Source organism: Triturus cristatus, chromosome 3_2, assembly GCF_964204655.1.
Source record: "Triturus cristatus chromosome 3_2, aTriCri1.1, whole genome shotgun sequence".
Taxonomy (NCBI): Eukaryota; Metazoa; Chordata; class Amphibia; order Caudata; family Salamandridae; genus Triturus; species Triturus cristatus.
Window position 1 is genome coordinate 944,690,658 of NC_140584.1, and position 23,486 is coordinate 944,714,143.

The following is a 23,486-nucleotide window of genomic DNA, read 5'->3' on the forward strand; positions in this document are numbered from 1 at the left end:
TTCCGATGTGTACTCCTTTCAAGCCTTTGCACAGGGTTTCCCTGATGCTTTTTTCTCTCAAGACCATATTTCTTATTCCCATTAATTATGTGCATCAAGTCAATGAGTTAGACATTATCAATCCAGGCTCCCTACAGCTGCTTGTTTCCTAATACACTTGTGCTGCAGATGCCTGCATCATTTGTTCCAAATATTGTGTCACCTTGGAGTAGTCCATCATGCTTACCTCATTCTTCTCTCTGCCACTCCCTTTTTCTTACTTTCTGTCCTCCATGAGCAATACTCCTGGCTTCCTTTGGGGGCATAGATATCCACCAGCAGGGCTATACTAGGGCAATCTGGAGCTGTCTGATGGCGGGGGAAGATTTCTCTGGGTCTCAGGAATTACAAGGGCTTGAACCCCCTGTTTACCTCCAACAGTGGCATGTTTTCTAAGAGTTCAAATATCTAAAAGAGAGAGAGGACTAGAAGGCTAGTCCGTATCCCCAGGATTATTATATGTCATCAAAGAGGACTAGTCTATTTATGCGTGATATAGGACTCAGGACTAAATGGAAAACCTTTAGGTTTTCTTATAAAGCCCTCACCCACCAACCTAGTTGGTGGCATGCTTCATCATTGGGCCCACCCAGTGACACCGAATGTGCTACAACACCTGTGTTACAGCGGAGCGGGTATTTTACTGAGTGTGCAGTGATAGTGGAGTGAAAGTGAAGTTTAAAAACTATCCAGTGGTCCCTGTACCCTTGGGGTTTTATTTTAATCTATGGGTCTCTGGTAGTGATATAAACAAGGCGGTGGACCTCAGGACCTTAATTATGTGAGTGTGAGATCTACACTAAAAGTGAGTGTTTGACTTTAAATGTGTTGCACGTGCTAAGGTGCCCCACGTGTGGGAGGGGAATTCCCTCTCCAAGCATTAGCTAGCGATTTGCAGGTCAAACACTCACTTTTAGTGTAGATCTCACACTCACATAATTAAGGTCCTGAGGAAAGCCAGTTATTAATGAAAGGCCTGGCTGAAACATGTAGACCACCCACCAGATGCAGGAGTGCCTAACTATTACTCCACCTACATCCACCGCTTTGTTTTTATCACTCAGTAAAATACCCGCTCCGCTGTAACACAGACGTTGTAGCACACATGGGACACATTCGGTGTCACTGGGTGGGCCCGATGATGAAGCATGCCACCAACTAAGTTGGTGGGTGATGGCTTTATAAGAAAACCTAAAGGTTTTCCATACAGTCCTGAGTCCTGTATCACGCATAAATAGACTAGTCCTCTTTGATGACATGTTTTCTAAGAGCACATGGCCCACCAAAAAAGTAGCTTTCTTCAGCTGTGTGCAGCAGAGCTTAGGATTTCTAACCTTCTATACCCTTCAAAAGATGAATTGTGCTTCCTGCTGACACCAGTTGACTTTTTAAAAGGCTATAGGGTGCCTGTCTGCCTAAGGGCAGCCTTGTGGGGCAATAAGCATGCATCACTCAAGTAGCAGTTCAAATATATGTTATTTTAGGCCCCACTTCATTGATTCCAAAAGTTTTGCAGAATTCTGCTACCATAGGAGCACTCCAGTCACCAGTGCCTCCTGCTAGTGATGTCCTGACCTCCGTATTTTGATGAGGAATTCCTTCAGCCTCCACATAATCTCTGCCATCACTACTTTCTCCTCCTTTCAGCAGTGACTTACATGGAGGGCTTTGGGCTTGCCCTTGTGCCCACCTGCAGTGAGGCCTTGATCTAGAGTCTTAGTAGCACTCAACAGGTCCCCTACACTAGACCATTCTTTTTGCCAATACTACCTAGTCACCAAAGTCTTGTGCCTCTGGCAGATTGGATATATGCAACAATAAAAGTCGACAGTGCCCACTTCAAGGGCACCAGAGCACAATCAGTCTCCTTAAGCAAAACTACTATCCACTGGTCCTACAAGAGTGTCAGGCAGCTGATGTAACCAGCCATGTAAATGGCCCACAAAGTCCAGAGTAAAAAATCAAGAGTAGGTCCAGGTGTCACAGCAGTGCTGGCCCTACTGCTGTTCTTCGAATTTGCTTCTCATCCCTCCCAGCCTGCTTACAGGCTTAGGAAATGATGTGAAATGTTCTGTTGTTGCTTGCGTCTCCACTCAACCTAGTGGTGCCACATTATTCCTCCACCCCTTAGTATGACTTACAGAACCAGACCTCTACTGGACCCACAGCTGGGTAGCTCTTCGGGCAGTACTAAAATGGAAGCTTCTGCAAAAACCAGAGTGCATAGTTCTGTGATTTAATGCCACCCAGGCCTAGCTTTTTGCCTGTAAAACTCTTCAAAGGGAAAGACCTCCCACCCTCCTGCAGCGCTCCCTATTTGCACACATTATAGACCCTGGGAGTTGGCCAGCCACAGAATGCCCGCTTTGCGGGCCTGTAACTTTAAAGCCACCAAAAGTAATATTCTGATTGACTGGTGTTTGGACAAAATATTGAGTTGCAAATATCGATGTACAAGAATATCAGGTTTAAAATATCGTGACATGGAACTATCGATGTCCTGAATTTCAATGTCAAGACTATCGATTTGAAGGTAAGTAATATCGATTTTAAAAATATAGAAGTCATTAATATTGTTGGCAAAAATATAGTTTAAAATATCATTTTTTAATTAGTGTTGTGTTTTAATATTTATTTTAAATGTCTGTGATGTAATTGTTTTGTATAAGTGTTGTTTAAGTTTAATATATCTTACATTTTTAGTAGTTATTAAATTTAATTTAAATACATTTTGTGTTTTTTAGTTCTGTAGTGGGTTGTGGGTTTATAGGGGAATAGGGTGGGAAGTAATTCAATTATGATAAATTATTGATTATTTTTTAAAATATTTATTTAATTGATATTTAATTGTGGTAATTGTGTACATTTTATGTCTGGGTTGTTGGGTTTATTGGGATAAAGGTTGGAAAGTAATTTATTTCTTAATTAATTAATAATTAGTTAATATGAATTGATAATTATGTTAATTATGTAATTTTCTTTAGGTGCAGGTTGAGGGTTAAAGGGGAAATGGGTGGGAAGTAATTTATTTTTGATTAATTAATAATTAGTGGGAAGTTAATTAAGTTTAATGATTATAATGTGTTTTCTAATTAATATTTGTTTAATTGATAATTATGTTAATTGTGCAAATATTTTTTTTTCTTTAGGTTTTAGATGTGGGTTGTGGGTTTGGTATGGGGTGGGAAGTACATTTTATTTCAAGCAATTGATAAGAAATTAAGAATGTTTTTTTAAATTAATATTAATTAATTTAATAATTATGTTAATTGTGTAAATACTTTTTTGATTAATCCAATTTCAAACTCTTTATTTCGGTAAAATACCATAAACGAGACAAACATTCAGGGTAAACAACATACATTCCAATTTAGGAGGGAACAAACCTGTAAGTGTTTAAAAGAAATACAATTAAAAGAGAACACTGACTGTCAAGACTGTAACAGCGGGCAGTAGGATGCCCAAGGACAGCAATTATCATGTAATTCATAGATTTCAAACCACAGAAGAGCCAAAACATTACTGTGCAAAATGGCAGTGTCCCTTGTCTAAAGTGCAAATGCATTCATTAAAATTTGTGTGGTCAACAGACAATAACATTACATTCATAGCCATTACATCGCAATATTAAGATAGTTGTTTAAAAACGTAAATATTCACAATTAAACATACAAAGAGGAGAATTTGGGTCTGTTGTTGTTCAACGATAATATGACTATTTACATTCTAAAATTAGTGACCAATATGGTAGTTAATCTTGATAGGGCAAGGCATCACGTCTGAAACTCTCAGGGATTTGTCAAGAGGGTTGCCAGTGCCCTCCTTCTACTCGCCCATGAGTGGCCCAAATATTTCGCAGTTGCGCACAGGAATAAGGGTCTTGCATCTGATTTCAGTAAGCGCAGGGCCACTCTAGAGTCTCGAGTTCCAAGTTGTCTGCAAACTGGAGTTAACCATTTACCCCTAGGTTTTGCATATGCTGTGCAAGCAAAGAGAACATGTCCTATTGATTCGTGAAGGCAGGGGCAGCATTGTTAAATGTTATGGATGTGTTTGCTTCATGGGGATTTATTGTGGGCAGTATATTAATTATAATAATTCATATTCAATTAATGAAAATTAGTTTGTTGATGAATATTTATACTAATAGTGTGAAGAATTATTTTAGGTGCAGGTTGTAAGTTGTGTGGTGTTATAGGGTGGGAAGTAAATAAACTAAATGTATGTAATAATGTTTTTGTTAATGAATCCTTTCTAAGTAAAAATATTTATTTGGATAAAAATAATTTTTGTATTTTATTTATACTAATTGTAGGTATTTGTGAGATTTTTTAAGATTGTGATGTTTTTATTTTTCAAATTTGTAAATATTGAATATATTTTTATTTTCTTTTTCAACATATTTATATATTTTTTTTATTAACTTTGTTTTCAAAACAATTGTCTTTTGTTTGTTTTAGATGTTGAACAGACTGGGGAGGGAATAGTAATTTTGATCACTACGCAATCTAACACTTTCCCAACTGTTGTACTAACTGGAGTGGGAATAGTACATTTTACCCCTCCGCTATCCAACACTTTCCCAACTGTTGCACTGATTGGAGTGGGAATAGTAAATGTATCCCTTTGCACTCCAGCAGTTTTGCTACTGCTGTACTGGCTGGAATGGGTACAGTAAATATTACGTATCCGCAATCCAATACTTTTACTGCTGTTACATTTATTGGATGTAAATTTGTAAATTTTAACCAGTTTCATTATTTTTGCGTTGTGTGATGTGGGAGTAGTACATTTTATATATATTAATTTTAATAGTTTGCATAGTCTGATATAAATTGTAGTGGGAATAATTTATTTAATGCTGTTATAATTTATATCATTGTTTTTGTTCAGAATTATATTTTTCATTATTATTATTGTTGGTTTTGAATAATTTTTGCTACCTTTAAAGAATTTCAAGTTGTTTAATTTTTTATTTAATTATAACAGTTTGTTTTTCGAAGATAATTTAATAACTAGTTTTGAAAGTAGATTTATGTAAATATATTTTAATTATGAAATATGTTCACCTTTTTTAAATTACGTTTATTTGTTATATTTGTTAAGATATATATTAAATTATTACATTTTTTCAAATAAATTTAGCTATTGAAAATGTATTTTATTTGTTATATATTTAAAAATCTATAGTTTATACAACTATATTGACAGATATTTTTTCCCAATATTTTTTTGCTTATTATAAGTATAGGATGTAGATATTTTTTACAGCAATATTTTGGTCACAAATTTTTCGTAGGGGATATTTTGAAGCTCGATATTTTGTCAGTGTATCTGACTGTCTCCATTCATTCCACTCTGGGCGCTAGTATAGCCTTATAGCCAGCTGTCGAGGGCTATACTGGTTTTGGAAAGCCCTGAACCCGAGTTACAGGCCCGAGCTGCATGCGAGGATGTAGGAGGCAGGCTTATTATATGGTTCACACTTATTTAAGTGAAGCACCCTGCACCAATCCAGACAACCCCTATGGTGATTTTAATGGTCTTAGACAACCATAGAAAGCTCTCTAAGTGGTAGTTGTGGAGAGCAGTCTTCAGGCTTAGTCCAGGAGTGTTAAGCAGCTTATTTTGCCAGAACTAATCAAATAGTGTAGGTTAAATGAAAAAGAACTACACAGTTTAGTCATAAAAATGTCTATTACACACACTCACTAACACATTGGTATATCAGCTACCCGGAGATATAAACACAAATACACACAATACTTCAAATGTAAAAAGGAAAGTAAGCACAAATAAACAGTGGTCTCCAGGTGGAGACCAAACCATATACTGAAGATGTGGAATGAGAACTGCTGCCGAAGTCGGGACTTGGACCAGAAGACTCGGAAATGCTGGGGACACCAGGAACCACCTGAGGTAAGTGCCCAGGAACCCCCGAAGGCTGTGTGCAAGTGGAAACACAGCTGTGTACTCAATGCAAGTCAATGGGAAAGTCGCAGTTGCAGTTTTCAAGAAGAAGGACCCTTCCCAGCAAACCCTCAAGAAACCCTGTGGAGGACAGAAGCTTGGAGAATCACCCCACATGTGGATACCCCAGGAACCAAGGTACCTCTAGAGGGAAGCAAGGTGCACAAGTGTGAAGTGACGTTGGAAACTGCCGTAGACCAAAATGGAGGACTTCAGGAAATATGCCGCTGGCGAAGAAGGTGGAAGAGTCCGGTGGGATCCAAGGATGGACTCTTGAGTAGAAGACCCTGCAAGCAGAGGGGACAGAGTCTATGACACTTGGAGGTGACCAGGAGGCACTGAAGAGGAATGACCACCGATGAGGGAAAATGCAGGAGTGATGACTGTTACCTTGTCGCTGTAGCTGTGAGGACCAGGCGATGCTGTGGAAGATCAGGAGCCATTCAGAAGCTGTCCCACTTCAGAAGTCAAGAACCAGAGGGTCGGTGTCGGGCGGGAACACCAACAAGCCTTGACAGCAGCAACAGAGGTGGTAAACAAAAATGGTGCAACGTTGAGACCAGCAAGGTCCGAGGGACTCATCAATTGCAGGAGAGTCAGAGCAAGCCCTGAGCAAGCAGTGGAGCCCACTGAAGCCAAAGAAGACCCTCGAGAGGACCCACAGGCCAAAAACACAGAAGTCTCAAGAGGTCCTCGAGCAGCTCACTAAAGATGTACGCCCATGGTGCAGAGGATGTGGTGAGGATGAAGATCTTGGCAGGAAGAGATGCTGGGGGCTGGAGCTTCTTTTGCCCGAAGATCTCTGAAGTACAGATCAACAAGCCTTGGTAGCGGAAAGTCGACGCAGTGCACAGGGATTCTGTTCCAGCGGTTCCGATGAGGTATACTGGCCTCAAACTTGCTGAGAGGTTCGGTCGTGTCTTCAAGGGAGTTGCAGAGCTACCACCTGTGTTACTGAGCCTTTCGGAGTCCGTAGGATGTCAGGAGCAGCAGACCGGTCATCTTTGTTTCTGTGCCTGCAGATGCAGGGGAGTGACTCCTTCACTCCAAGGGAGATTCCTTCGAGTGTCTTTGATGCCCACAGGCCTGGAGAAGAATCTGGATGAAGCACAGGCACGGACGACGCAGAAGACTGGAAGGACGACAAGTCCAGGAGCAGCGGGAGTCTTCCTTGGTGCAGTCTCGGTTCTTAGGCAAAGTCCAAAGTGCCCAGATGGTAAAAGATAAAGTGTTTTCAGATCTGAATCTTGTTCCACTACAAATCTGACGAGCCACCCCCAGGTAAGCCCTTAGTACCCAAGGGAAAGGGTTGGGACGATTCAAGGTTCCCTCCCAGAGGAGGGGCTGGACAGAGGGGAGGATACTCCCATGTCCTTTGTTCAGTTTTGCGCCAGAGTGGGAGTTTGAACTGGCTCAAACTGGAGTATTCAAGGAGGTCACCAAACGTGCCCTTCAAAGCATTCTGGTGGCGCTGGCAAGCGCCCCCACCTCAGCCCAATACATTAAGTTCTCTCTGGGAGGTGGTCACACCTCCCTGTGACAGGAAACGTATTGTTCTACCCTCCCCTCCCCTGCTCGAGCTCAGCTCAGCAGCAGGAGGGCAGAATTGTGTCTGGGGTCGGCAGCTGCACTAGCTTGCTGGCAGACCCTGGACGGCTGGTACTGGGAGCACTGGGGGCTTCCCGGAGGAATCCCCTGGTGCATGGACTCATACCTCCAACACCGGTAACGGTGTTGGTGTATGATTCCAACATGTTTGATACCAAACATACTCAGGTTCGGCACAGACAATATATAGTTAGCCATCGCGTAATGAGGCATGGCCACTATATGTATCAAAATGGCTGACCTCACAAAGCCTGGAGAATCGACTCCGGGGTTTGTACTAGGTGTCCTGCTCGTGCAGGGCACCCTCACACTTGTAACCTAGCACCCTGCCTTCAGGATTCAAAGGCCTACCTTAGGGATGACTTATAGGTTTTAAGTGCAGTGACCTTAGATATAAGAAAACTTATATCTGTCGTAAGTGGTGCTGACGCAGCACCAGCTTACACAGGTGGCCAAAGCAGGCCTGTAGTCACAGATTGAGTGGACTCCAATGGATGGCACAATACATGTTGCAGCCCATGGGAGACCCCTGCTGTACCTTTGCCCTGGGTACCTTGGTACCATATACTAGGGACTTAGAAAGGTACACCAGTAGCCATTTGAGAAGGTACCAAAGTACTTTACCCTGTCCAATTTAGGGAGAAAGCACAGTGACTGGGGTCCTGATTCGTAGGATGCCAGTCAGACTAGTCATGAAAACAGAGTAACACCAGCAAAAAGTGGGGTTAACCATGAAAGCAGATCCCACTTTCCTACGGAGGGCCTATAATGAGAGAGAGGGCTTTTAACTACTGGTATAGCTGAGGCAGAAGAGCTGAAGTTCATTAGAACATTCCACTCACTAAGGGTAGAATGTTCTAAATTAAAAAGGGAGAAACAAAGACAAACATTGGAATGTCGGAGTTCCGGGCTTATACCAGCCCTTATAAGGCTGGAGCGATTGTATTGTCTTCAGTGGAGCTCTCACATTTTAAAGTTATAATAAACATTGGAATGTTGGTAGCTCCATTGAAAATAATCAAGCCTCATAACTTGGGTTTAGGGCCTTTACCAATCGACATAGCCCTGGGCAGTGGGCTATAAGACTATACTAGTGTCTGGACTCTGAAGGGAGGCCTATTTTGAATGATATGTGCCACAGCAGTTCCTCTTTTTTTAACTTTATTTTCTTTATTTGAGAAACAAGTAAAGAAAGTGGCTAGCATCATTACATAGATATACAAAACAAACAGCAAAAACAAAATTCATGAGAATAAAGCGGAGGAAATGCTAAAGCATTAAATCAAGTGAACAATCAATTAGGAGTCCTAATGGGCAGAAACAGAGCAAAAGGCTCTATGAATAATCAGTACATAGATGTCATTCGAAACTTCTCCATAATCAAAATCAGCGCTTAGACCATTCCTCTAGAGGGGCCCATATCTTAGAGGACAACTCCCGCCTCCTTCTCCCCCTTAGTAGAAACACTGAGAACTCCAAGTTGTACAATGCTAACATCCTAGCTCTCCAATACAAAAAAGTAGGGGCTTCTAAACTTAACCATTGAGATGTAGTACAAAGCCGAATCCTAGCCATCGTTACAAACGAGAAAGCGACAACATATCTAGATCTTCCGACCATCCCAGTGTCCTCACACCCCATTAGGACCATCTCTGGGGATATTACAACTGGGATATCATGCACCGTATTTATAAAGATCTTAACTTCATGGAGGAAGTCCCCCAGATTTGGACACAAGTAAAACATGTGTATAGCATCATCCGCTTGAAGCCCACACCTAGCGCAGCAATCGCCCTTCCGACCACCCCACTTTGCAATCTTTGCCAGCGTGTATAATACAAATCGAACATTGCCATATAGCTTTGAGTCCGTAAGCTACCGGAGACTAAGACATGGCTTGTTAATTCCAATGCAGGTCTTATATCCACCCCAGCTTTACCCAATTTCTCCTCCCACTTGATATTCTGTGCGTCAAGATCGTCCGGAAGACCAGATAATAGATGTTGATAAACAGTACCTATTCTAGCCCTCCTTTGAGCTAATTCAATTACAATGACCTTATCAAACATTGTGGGGGTATCATGATGGCTTTTATCAATAAAGCTTCTGATTTGGAGATATTTGAAAAAATCCTGGGTATTTACATGAAATTTTTCCCTTAAAGAAAGAGGCCATTTGCCCACCCGAACATAAGTCGCCTATATCGTTCAAGCCCAATAACTGCTATCTAAAAATAACCTGATTCTGGAAAATAGGGGGCAAGACGCCAACAGCATTAAAGGGCGTGTAAATATTAACCTTCGAAATAGCCTATTTGTAACTGATTTTCCGCCAGACCGAAAACAGAGCCCCAATGACTTTGAATCTTGTTTTTTTTAAGTAACTAGGTTCCAGGATCCGCATTAAAATACCCTAAGCCGCCTCGCCCAAACCTATCTCATATATAGAAGGTCTACTAGACAGCGGGACAACTGCCCTGTCTCCTACCAGCAGTGGCCCAAAGTGTTGCAGCATGGCTGACCAATAATATAATAAAAAATTGGGGACCTCCCAGCCCCCTCAGTCCCTAGGAAGACACATCCACTTGGCCGCCCTGCGTGACCGGCGGTATCCCCAGAGAAAGCTATAGCAGACCCTCTCAGCCCTGACCAAGCTCGCCTGTGAGAGCTCCAGAGGAATAGTTCTAAACGGATACAAGAGCTTTAGGAGAACCAGAATTTTAAGTACATTACAGCGGCCGTGTAGTGACAAATGCATATGGTCTAATCTTTCCAGCTTAGCATTGACAGATTCGACCACTGGAAGAATATTCAGATCAGGAATATTGGTTACTGCGGCAGTAATTTTGACCCCCAAATACACTGCTTTTGTGACAGCAAGGACGTCGGAGGGAGACATGGTGGCTGATTGAATAACCTGCGTTTTCGAGACATTTAACTTATACCCTGATAATAAGCCAAATTGTTCAGCAAGGATCTATAGAGTTGCAAAGGCAGGCCCAACATCGCTGGTTAAAACCACAATGTCGTCAGCATAAGCCAGCGTCTTGTACTCTGCACCACTAACCCTAACCGGCAGAATATTTAAGTGCCCTTCTATTTTACTGAGAAAGGGTTCAATGTACAGAGCAAAGAGAAAGGGCGAGCAGGGGCACCCTTGTCTGGTGCCCCTGCTGATGTTAAAAGACCCTGACTCCTGCCCAGAAATGCGAATTGTTGCGGCTGGAGAGATATATAGTGACTGCATGGCCTGGACAAATTCGGTGTTAAAGCCCTTCCAGCGGAGCACTGCCCATAAAAACCCCCAGGAGACCCTGTCGAACGCCTTCTCTGCGTCCAACAGGATCACTCCGAGGGGAGACCCCGTAGCCTGAGCCCAATCCAATAGGGCAATGACCCCCCGAACATGGTCAGCCGCATCCCTGCCCGGGATAAAGCCGTGCTGGCGCAGAGAGACTAGCGGGGTGATAACCTCCGCGAGTCTAGAAGATAACATTTTTGAATATATTTTGCTATCAGTATTTATAAGTGAGATCGGTCGATAGGATGACGGGTTTAGCTCGAATTTATCTTTTTTCTTAAACAATACGTTCGTAGTTTGCCGCCAGGAATCCGGTATGACACCCCCCTGTGCTGCCCTGAAGACTGATAACATGTCCTGGCGGATCTCTAGAGAGAACGCCTTGTAGAATTCTAAAGGAATGGCATCAGGGCCAGCAGCCTTCCCGTTGGCCAGAGATTTTATTGCCAACTCGAATTCCTCCCAAGTAATTGGAGCAGAAAGAACCACATTCTGCCCTGTTGTAACTTTAGGAGTGTCGATATTCTGAAGAAAGCCATCAGCCAGAAACTCACTCTGGAGTATAACACTCTCTTCCTCGTAGAGCAAAGTATAGACCTTCTTAAAAACATCCATGACCCCCTCCTGCGTGTCGTGAATAACACCCTGCTGATCCTGAACTCTTATGATTCGATTTGCCAAGCTTTTCTGTTGCAATCTTTTGGCAAGAATTCTGCCTGAGTTTTACACAAACTCGTACATCATTGTACGATATTGCACGTACTTTGCTGCCAAGTCTTGACCAAAGAATTCCAATAATTTAGCCTTGGCTATGGCCACCGCCTGCTTACTCTGATCTGTATTGAGGCCATCCTTAATATTGTGTGTTAGTGCCATTTCTGCCACCTGCAACTCCTCCACACGACCCGTGGTCTGTTCCTGTATGATCTTCCATCGATAAGCTGCAAAGCTTTTTGTCTCGCCGCGAAGTGCAGCCTTAAATGTATCCCAAACTATACAATCGGAGGCGGTTTTCCTGTTAATACTTAAGAATTCAGTTATCCACTTTATCATGTGATCTCGATAAGATTGGTCCAGAAGTAACTTCCTTTCAAATGTCCATGGCCTAGGAACTCTAACCAGCCAACCCCAAGGACACTCGACTATCAGTGAATTATGAGCCGATAAAATTATTTGGGATACTACAATAGAAGCCGCCCCTACCAACTGATCAGAAATAAAAAAAATAGCCGAACCATTTATTTTTTGGGGGGGCAGAATAGATTGTATACCCATCATGGTCTTTATTATGCCTATGCCAAACGTCGACCAAAACATGCTCTAATACTAAAGTCTGAAGAATCTTGAAAACCCTGGGTTTCCTAGCAAAATACTTTTGGTCACAGATTAAAATTACTTGCCAAATTAATATTCAAATCTCCACATATAAACATTGGGTGCGGCCATGCTGATAATTCTAAATTTAAACATTTTATGACTTCTGGGTCGTCTAAGTTTGACCCATATATCGTGCAGACAGATCGGGGTCTACCATTAATAACCATTTCCGCTACAGCCCACCTGCCTGCAATATCCTCTCTGACTTTTTTACAAGACCCAACACCTTGCTTTAGCAGAATGGACACACCTCTAATCATGGATGTCTGGAGAGAACAGGCTACGAGATCATAACCAGGAACCTTCAAACATTCCCGCTTCCCCCAGGGTATATGTGTTTCTTGCAGACACAAAATCTCCACTTATATAGTTTGCAGAATTTTAGAGAACAGGGCCCGTTTTTTCCCGTCATTCAGGTCACAGATGTTCCATGAACTTAAACGTAATCTACCCTGCCCCATTTAGATAAAACATGAAACCTAATCTCCGCTCAAAACAAATATGCTTTTTAATCACAAACTCTAACATAACACCAAAAACTGCTATTGACAATGCCACGACTATAGTTTAAACCCAAAACCTTACTCACCCCGCAAACCCCATTCCCTTCAACCTGAATCCACCCCCATCCTTAACCGCTACCTCCCACCCGCCCCTAACCCCTCCAAACCCTTCACCCCTCTTATGAGGCAACAGGACCTAGGTCTTTGTGATGGAATAGGCTGGTTCCCCCCACTCTCCCCTAGATCTTTCCTCCCATTTAACCAACATCCGAGGATCTGAGCTGATCATAACCAAAAAGAAATACTAAGAAAAATAAAACCCCTAGTGATCGGCTCAGCCCCCCGTCATAATACCTCAAAGCCCCTGAAATGGTGAACCAAAGAAGCATACATTTTTTAACTAAATAGAATTCAAAAGCTCCTTCGCCTGAACTTCAGATGCGAAAAACCTGGTCTGGCCCTGATAGATTATTTTCAACTTGGAAGGATAGAGCAGGAAAGCTTGGGCTCCCTTTGCTTGGAATGGGGCTATTAGCTGGCGGAGCTGCCACCTCCGCTCAACAGTTGCCGGTCAAAGATCTGGTCTAACGAAAAATTCACAATCTTTCCCTACCCTCTTCCTGTCTGGCCTAGCTAGGTCATAGATCTTCTCCCTGACCAAGAAGTTATTTAAACAAACTAATATTGCCCGAGGCTTATTGCCAGCCGAGCCAGGGTTCTGCCTTTGCTTGAAGGGGAAGCGATGCGCGCGATGAACTTCCAGTTGCCAATCCCACTGCGTGATGTCCGGGAAAGTTTCGGAAAACAGCTCCACCACAAACTGCCTAATGTCCGACCCCTCCCTACCTTCTGGGATTCACAAGGCCCTATTTTCCAAATCAGTCAATTTCCAGAGCATGTCATCCCTTTGCACTTTGATCAGGTCTGTAAGTCCTTTCTGAGTTGTCAACTCATCCTCCAGAGTGGAAATCCTTTCCTCAGCCTCTACAATTCTGACAGCAATGTCCGAGCATGTTTTAGCCACTCTTCGGATTGAGTTTTGCATCCTACGGCATTTCCCCAGAAGGGACCTGAGGGGGGTCGGTAGCACTACCTCCAACGGCGTTACCAACTATGCCAGGCTGCATGGAGAAAGAGTAGTCCCACATCATTGAACCCAGCAACCCTGGGTCCTTACTTGACAGAAGAGCCCCTTGATCTTTCAACTTCGTAGCTTTGCGGACCGTACGAGGGCCACGGGGCGAATTTTCGTCCTTAGATACTTCATTGGACCGCCAGTCTGCGGGATCACTATCATCATCTGTGCACTCTCTGTCTGGACCTTCATCCTCTGATCAGCCTGTATGGTCAGACATCGAGTAAAATTGATCTCCTCCTTCGGGCTCCTTGGTATATCCATTAACATCAGAGGAGCCATTTGGGCGGGCACCTTGAACAGCTGGACTTCCAACAACAGTGCTTTGACTGAGCAATTCAGGAGTTTGTTGAATGCAGATGGCAGGCGGGACTGCAATTCCCATAGGGCCGCTCACCGGGAGAAGAGTAATTGGCTGGGATTCATTATTCCCTTCATCACCACTGTCACAAGCTTTTTCGTTGGCCCCGACCGGCACTATGCTATTGTTAAGAGCGGCCCCATTAAAGTCCAATAAGTTGATCTGAGTCTGTTCCTGAGGCCTGGAGCCATTTTTCTCGAGGGTGGGGTCGACGCGCTGCCATCACCCACAGCACTAACCACGGTTATGACCGAAGTAGAGGTTGCGCTTACCGATTTCAACATCACATCCTTCGACGTTTTTGATGTGGTCAACTGCTCTCGCTTGCTGCCTTCCCCGCCCACAGGGGTCTTAATTTTCCCTGCTTGCAGTTTAAACAATGCGGGCAAGGTCTGCTTTCCCTTACCGCTCCCAACAGGCACCGATTGTAGGTTGGCTACATCTCCAGCCGCCGCCTCATCAGCCCCCCGAGGAGCATACAGCGCCTTCGCTCCGCTGGCAGCTTTACCGGGGCTAGTTGCTCGCGTTGTCGGCACTCGTGCTTTCCCGGTCACATTCTTTACCTGCACTTTCGGGGCCATGATTCCAAACGAGCAATGAGGCAGACGCAGGAGACCAAAACAAATCGGAGTTGACCCGAGCCAAAGCCAGAGTATCTTGCCTGTAAGTCTTTTCTGTAATTGTGCGAGCCGCCTCAGCATGACATTCATTTTTTTTTTTTAGAACACTATGCAAAGGGGCAAGATGGCGACCGGTCACCCGGCTGAGTGAGCTGGTGCTGTGAGCTCTCCTGGATAATCCCTCCTACTTTAGGAAGTTACTGCCGCTGTGATGGTCATTTGAAGCAAAAGTGTTCTATTCTGAAATTGATTTGAATAAAAAAAAAAAAAAGCCACAGCATTTCCTAATGTAATTTATGTTTTGTTATCTCCTTTCCATCCCGTTGATGTGAGCATTGCTAGTAGAGCCCTTCAAAGATTTAACTCTGTGGGTACTCTATTCTTGCACCGAAACCTTATTGCTGACTTGTGTCCAAGAGTCTTAGGAAGGTTCAGTTCTTTGGTAAAGATGTTTTACTGTTTTAATTTTGACTGTCATTTTAGCCTTTCCTCTGTGGAGTGGGTAAGACATTTTTTTACAACTGAAGCCTTGAGTGTGTGTATGTGTGTGCCTTTATTGCACAACCAATTATGGCAGTCTGACGCAGAGGGAAACTTCAAACTTTCGGACTCGGCATGAAGATGGAGTATCCATCAGATGAAAGTAACTTTCTCCTAATAATCACAATCTTGACTTGTCAAATAAATAGGTACACTATGAACGTTAATTTTTTACAATATTTTTACTTGTATTCAACAACGATGTAATGTAAACGTGCAGAACAATATTGAAAGTGAAACCTTAAGTGATCATTATTTTTGGAGCACCAAGTTATAGCTACCCAGTATTCTGATGTGCTTGCCAGATGTTTTGCTTGTCCTCTTATGACATTGTATTTTCAAGTTGTTCACACACCATCTATTGTATAGGTAATATTGCACTTGATTTTACTATGATTGGTTTAAATATATGCTTAAGGTGTTCTCTTTCTTCCCATCTTCCACTAGATAATTCACTTAAAAAGATTCCAGTTTGTAAATGGTCGATGGATAAAGTCACAAAAAATTGTAAAGTTTCCAAGGAAGGGTTTTGACCCTAGTGCCTTTTTAGTGCCAAGGAATCCAGTGCTGTGCCAACGAAGTCAGCAAACTTCAGACTCTGACGTGCAAACAGAGGCGAGATTGGAGCTCCGGTCTGTGCTTGGAGAGATGCAAAGTGGAGATCTACAAAATACCATCAGCACTGGTGAAGGCGATGCGCTGAATTGCCTACCAACATCACTTAGTGGTGGATTTGCCGATAATATTAAAGGTATGTATTAAGTACAAGAAACAGTAGGGATCTGACATTCTAAAAGATTCCATACTGAGGCTTCTAGTTAATAGGTTTTCTTAACAACTTTTGAGTTGATTTTAACATTCTGCTGAAGAATCTCTAGTGCCTTTATTAATTCTGCCCTTAGGTTTTTCAGCCTTTTGATCTGGGGAAATCTTTACATAGCCCATGTAATCCATGTATCCATAGGTTAGTAAGATCAATGATTTTAGAGCTTTAGACAGTCGGTAATTCTATTAATTTTTGTCTTGAAATAGAGTACATTTTGAACATTTGTCTGACTCAAAAATATATTGTGCCTGTGAGATCATATATCTTTCATCACTTTTTGAGCTGCCTTCTTTAAACCAAGAATTCAGCATTACCATTTGAATGGACTGTCAAGACATTTTAAACCAAGTTTACACCCTTATTCTGTTAATAAATAAGTAGAAAGGTGACTGCTTTCTTGGGCAAATTACTGTTTTACTGAACAGTACTCATCTTCACTCTGTCACCTTTTAAGGCCCCTTTCTGAGTTGCATGGACTCTGCTGGTGTCCTGGTAACGGGTGTAGGAAGCTGGCTTTTTTGTAGTGTACCAAAACGAGGTATACTATGTAGAAAGTTCAGACGACACTTATTGGCTTAAAGGGCTTAAATTAATAATCCCAAATGATCACTTTTGTAGTAGTGTGGGCATGCAGTTTAGGCTTATCCAAGGGTAGTGTTACAGAGTGAATAAATGAGACACACACTCAAAAAGAAACTCAAGACCACTTTTGAAAAATAACAAGGATTTTTACATTTTAATACCAAGACTTCATAATTGAATAAGTACTTTTCAGTTCATCGATTTTTGCAGGTAAGTAAAAATGAAATTCAAATGCAATTTTACATGGTAATGCTTTCCTACGGAGAAAGAAAGATCTACTTCATACAGGTATTTGCAATTCAATCTGCGGGGTCCACTTTAGGTCTTAAGTTGCTAGGGGGCTAAGGTCCAAAGGACCACCAGCAGTTTAAGTTCACCCGCCCTGGAGTGTCCGGTGTAGAGGTGCTGGACAGGTTGGTAGACTTGCGCACTACCCTCTAGGAAAAGATGTGGCGAGGCTCCTAGAAACAGGCTGCAGAGAGGGATGTAGTGACAAGTATGGGAGCTCCCAACGGGAGGGCTACGTTCGAGCAGGTGAGCACCATCGGTTGTCATGGACCTGGGCCGGGGATCTCTAGTGCAGAGGATTTTGGTTGGTTAGTGCCCGTGCGTCAAAGGCCCCCTCGGTTCTCAGTAAGACCTGCATAGGGGGAGAAAACAGAAAAGCCAGGCCACACTCAGTGCTGGCCTCTGTGGTGCTGACGTCCCTCGTCTGCTTCTCAAACTTTGCGGCATTGGAGTCCGGACTGTACTCAAAAACAAGCTATGGTTGCTGCAAGGGGTTCGGTTCCCCGGGCATTGGTGCAGGGTAGCTCTGGTTGGTCCTGGCATCTTCACTCTTGGTGGGGAGACGAATCTGACCACCTGGAGCATGGTGGCCTCCTCATGGGCAGGTGCTGCATAGTTGGACCCGGTGATCAGCAGAACGGTGAACTGGATGTTGCAGGCTGTGCCTGTAGTTAGCAGGGAAGTGGCACCTCCACTTCAAGGGAGATGCTGATATATTTGCAAAGTGCTGGAGGCTACAAGGCTTTTGGAGGATGCACAGCTGCACTACAAGTAGGATTGTCATGATTGTCGGGACAGGAGCAGGTAAGCAGGCAGGGTTTGGTGGCAAGTCCACCAGTAGTCTGTAGTTCTTGCTTCTTCAGCTCTTCTTGGTCCTTCTTCTTTTCTTGTCAGGCGAATCGGAGTTCCTGGTGTCAGGGGACCATCCTAAATACTCAGTTTAGAGGTTTTCAGGGGAGTGAAGTGTAGTAGCCAATGTGCTACTTACCCTTTTGGTCACTACACGCCCTATTGACCACTTCCTGTAGGGATTGGGCATAACCCTGTCCCAGAATTCCTATTTCCACCTAATCAAAATAGTGGAACCCTTCTTTCATGGAGCACATCAGGCAGCCCACCTTAGGGGTGTGACTGGCCTGGTAGTGCACCACGCCTCCTAGCATAGCTAATTTCCTGCCTCTTCTGGTGCCAAATGGGCTTCAGGTCAGGGGGCGGTATCTCCCAGGTCTGGGGGAAAGCTAGGGTCACACATCAAAGGCGGCAAAGGCTTTGAAGTCCCTGGCCTTTGAATGCAGATTTACTAGCCATCCTGCTAGTGGAGGTGTGGACACCTTCTGCCAGAGCACGCATTGTTTCTGGCCTCAGGGAGCACGGGCTCTCACCTGCAGGGGGTCAGAAAAATTTCTGTAGTGGCAGGCTGGGCTATAGCAGTTAGCTAGCACACTAGGAGGCTAAGAGGGTTTCAGGGGGTAACTCCAAGGTGCTCTCTGGGTGCATGCTTTAACAAAACCGGTACTGGCATCCATAGGGATGTATTAAGACAAGGTGTTTGAAACCAAACATTCACCTACAAGGTAGCCCTCTGCTAGAAGAGGCAGTTCTCGTGAAGAGGGGAAAAGTGTGTGGACAAATGCCACGCCTATACGCTACCTCAATAGGAAGTGGGAAAAAGGCAAATAAATCCTTTTTTTATAAGTAACCCTCACCCACTTTAGTTGTGGAATGCTTTATCATTCCAGGGAACTCTTTGAATATTCCTATCTAGGGGGATGTAGCAACTAAATAAACTTCCTCAACCAATCCCAAGGTATCCCTTTATTGAAGGGGAGAATGGGAAAGATTAAAAGCCATGGAAGGGGCATTCAGGATATCGGGGTTCTATGTCCCTTAACATGCCAAAATGTTTCTACCCTACACTGTTAGCCTTAATAGGTACTGGGCATTCGTCAGGGCAGGTTTGTTTTTTCAATATTCCCCTGCTGACGTTATTATGTCCTACGCAAATTGTGCGGCATGCATACTAATATTTTTGTGCATGCATAGGCAGTATATACACTTGCCTATCTTGAAGTACCTCAAAAGCAAGCAATATATAGCATGGAGAATTAGTGCTGCAGCGTGTGTTTATGCATGAAGTGCACACCACCCTCTTATGTAAGTTACTTTACATACTCAAAAATCAATACCAAAACCTCCCACTAGACCTATATTGCTTTTAGATAGGCTTTACAGCTCTATGGGGCTATCCACAATTAGTACATAATAAGTATGCAATATTTTTTTTTATAAAATATATTTTATTCAGAAGTCATTATCCTAAATAAAATAAATTTTCAAAAAAAACCTAATCTTGCATACTAATTGTGGGTAGCCCCATAGAGCTGTTAAGCCAATCTAAAAGCAATATAGGTCTAGTGGGAGGTTTTCGGATTGATTTGTGATTGTTGTTTTCCCCCCTTTCTCCCAGACCTTAAAAATATCGTACAGGGGGTATCCTTGATAGTGTTACTTTACATACTGCCAGTGGTGATCATTACACTCCATATTTTGGTGTCACACTCATTATAACATAGCATGTCAATCTGCGCATGCTATGCTTAAGAAGTGATTAAGAACCAAATTCTGATGCTTTCACTTATTCGAAACATTCATCATTCAGTGTTATTACCAACTAATATTCTTGAATTACTATTGGTTTGACAACCATTCCCAATTTATTTACAAAACAACTTGATGTGGACCAAAAGGACTGTGGGATGCACAACATATGAGAACATTTTTGTGGCATGCTGTGAATTTGATTAATTTACTCTAGCGGCCTAGGTGCCCACTGTATCTGCTTTACCATATGAAGAAAGGAACTCTGAAAGGATGCTTAAACAGAGTTCAGCTGAACTGATTAAGGCCCAATACTGAACTCCACCCCAGGGCATGGATGCCATAGTATCAGTGTACATTGTCAAGGGACCCTACACTCTGAAACACCTGAGTTTTGAGTAGTTCGATACCAAACACCATAGGTTTCATTGAAGCTATCATCTAGTTGGGGGAACTCATAATGACCAGTGGCCAGTACGTATCCTTAAGATGGCTCCCCTGTTCACTTGTATTACCTTGCAATTGAACTAGACCGCATAGGGGCATATCTGTTCATGCGGATACGTCCTTACATGTAATATAATGCACCCTGCCTTAGGGCTCGAAAGCCTGCTGTAGGGGTGACTTACATATTTTGCATGTAGTGTCTGTGGGCATGGCACAGAGGGTGTGTTCCTTGTCTGCACCATTTTACGCAACCTGCCATGGCAATATGCATGAGTGTGGCGGTGGGTCTGTTAGGGTGGCACAGTCCCTGCTGCAGCCCTTAATGATCCTCTTTAGTACCATGCCCAAGGTACCAGGGGTACCATTTACTAGCGACTTAAAGGTCTTGCTAATTGGGGAACAATTGAACAGTTACCTTGTTTTAGGGGAAAAAGCACTAACACTGAGGACCTGGTTTGCAGTAACCCAGTACACTTCAGTCAAAATTGGATCATATACCAGGCAAAAAGTGATGGTGAGCATATCAACAAGCATTTGCAATGCAATCGGTCTCGCCTTTGAGATCTTATATGTATTTAGCTATGCAGCACATTAGCCTGGGTGCTGAAACACCTACTGTTCTTTAACATGTAGGGAAAGTAAGCACCAAACTGCATAACACACCAAGTATGGGAACACATGGAGAGAAATATTGCCTTTCAGCGGGAAATGGTATAGTCCAAAGCTCTGTTTTTAACATAAAATCAGGGCCTTCGGTGGTCATATCACTGAAAATACAAGATTTGAAAGAAATATTATTTTCTATGGGTGCTCGTGGAAGACTATTTCTATGGACTGGAATCTAGAGAATGTTAAAATGATTCTGGTATTTTACTGACCTCTGCTGGTCGTTTTCTCTCAAGAAAGTTAAATAGAGGCAGTTGCTAGAAAAATTAAAAGAAAGTCCCCCAGCAGAAAGCAATTATCGTATTTTACTGAACTCTACTGGTCGTTTTCTATCAAGACAGTTAAATAGAAGCAGTTGAACAAGCACAAATCAATTGTGGTATTTTACTGACCTCTACTGTTTGTTTTTATCAAGACCGTTAAATAGAGGGAGTTGAACAGAAAGATAAGTCTCTAAGCGGAAGCAGACAAGTGCTAGGGCTGATCTCCATAGCCCACAAAGTACATACACAAATAAGTATATACTAAAGTATATTCAAGAGGTCTCGAATGCTCGACCTCAAAAGGGGCACTTTCCTACAAGGGGTTACTGGCTCCATCAGTATTACAAGTTACATGTTAAACCTGTAGCCCTGGATGGCTTCTTCCAGGGACCCAAGTTTTTTATTTTTTATAAAGCAGTATAGATCTCCAGGTGAAAATGCAGGTGAGAATGGGGGATTGCAGGTGGACTTGGATGTTGCAGATCAGTGACTACAGGCAAACCTGTGGACCCAGGTTTTCTCTTCCACTAACCTCACATTGCAGTCGGTAAACACTGCTTGCCTCTTGGGGTGTTAGTCCCATTCACAGTGGGAAATGGTTAGGTAGGTGCTGCCACAAGTCCTGAAGGAGACCCTAGTTGTCCTTTCCCAATCTGTTGCAGAGGGGAGAGACACAGCAAAATTTGCCATATGGTGTGGCCTAGACACAACACACTCGCTAGGTAGAGCAATTTCCTCGACGGAGGACGTTCTGGGGATGTCCGAGCCAACCTAATGGACATGCCCTTTGATGACTCCCGTCTCTTTGGAGACAGGGCGGACGCAGGCTACGGCCAAGTCCTTGGACTTCTCAGTGTCATCCCTGCCTGTGTCCGCTTTTCACTCCTTTCGTGGCTTTGTAAGGGGCAATCAACCGTCCCAACCCTACCCAAGCCAGAGGACCGCATAAGTTCAGCAACCTCTGCGTGGCTGTGGGTGCGGTTCACCCCGACCCCATGGATCGGGAGGCCAGAAGTCAGGTCACAATCCCCTCCCCTTCTGTTTCCAAGCCTTCCTAGTTCGACCCTACCAATTCATGGGCGTCCAATTGGTGGCAGCATACGCCATCACCTCCAGCACTGGCACTATCTTGACGATTGGTTATTGAAGGCAGGCTCGCCCCAAGCTGTCGTCTCACAACTCCAGACTTTGGCGAACCTCTTGCATTCGCTTCTGGGCTTCACTATCAATGTACCAAAGTCACACCTGACTCCCTCTCAGACGTTTCCTTTCATCGGAGCCTTTCTGGACATGGTGCAGTTTTTGGCTTTCCTCCCAAGCCCAGGACATTCAGGCTATGATACCGACGATTCAGCCTCTATCCTGGATTTCGGTGAGACTGACTGAGGCTACTGGGCCTCATGGCCTCCGGCTCGTAGGTCATGCCAGGTGGCACATGCAAGCTCTGCAGTGGGACCTGAAGTTCCAATGCGTGCAGCATCGGGGGAATCTCATCAACGTAGTCCAGATCTCAGAGGGAACGACAAATGATACGTAGTGGTGTTTACAATCCATGATTGGGTCAAAGGCAGACCCCTCTACCTTCCCCAACCACATCTCATGGTGGTGTCAGGTGTGTCACTTCTGAGATGGAGTGGTCACTTGGAAGAGGTGTAAGTCAGAGGACCCTGGTCTCTGGCGGAAGCCGGGCTCTACATATGCTTGCTGGAGCTTTGAGCGATTCGTTTGGCACTGAAAGCCTTCTTACCATCTCTCAACGGAAGGCTAGTTCAGGTGTTCACAGACAACACCACTGCCATGTGGTACTGCAACAAACAAGGTGGGGTCGTAGACCCTTTGTCAGGAGGTTCTGGAAATCACTGGAACAGCAGAGCATATCCTTAGTGGTTCAACACCTGGTCGGTTCCCTGAATGCCATGGCGGACAACCTCAGCCCTCGGTGCCTAGTGGATCACGAATGGCGTCTCCATCCGGAGGTGGTGAAAGGTCTCTTTCAGCAGTGAGGAGAGCCTTGGTTAGATCTGTTCACCTCCAAAGAGAACACGCAATGTCATCAGTTTTGCGCGTTGGAGTTTCCAAGGTGGCTCTTGCTCAGTGACGCTTTTTGTCTGGAGTAAACAGGCCTCCTGTACGCTTTTCCACCCATACCATCCTGCCCAGAGTGTTCAAGAATATTAAGAGCGACTGGGCCCCAGTCATCCTTGTGGCTCCGAACTGGGTATGGAGAGTTTGGTATCCCGAACTTCTATAGATGAGCATTATTCCTCTGATTAGGCTGCCCCTCAGGGAGGTTCTTCTGTTGCTGCTGCAGGTGAGGGTCCTCCTCCCGAACCTGTCCTCCCTCTGCCTCCATGCATGGAGAT

The 23,486-nt window shown here is 43.8% G+C and overlaps 1 protein-coding gene across 3 annotated transcripts in view; it reads left to right on the forward strand.

The window, feature by feature from the left end:
* Positions 1 to 23,486, forward strand: part of USP32 (ubiquitin specific peptidase 32) — a 1,392,279-nt gene that overhangs the window by 1,210,548 nt on the left and 158,245 nt on the right. For all 3 annotated transcript variants that reach the window (XM_085649438.1, XM_085649439.1, XM_085649440.1), the window contains one exon: positions 15,901 to 16,204. In XM_085649438.1, the coding sequence (XP_085505564.1) occupies positions 15,901 to 16,204 (304 nt within the window). The remainder of the gene's footprint in view (positions 1 to 15,900; positions 16,205 to 23,486) is intronic.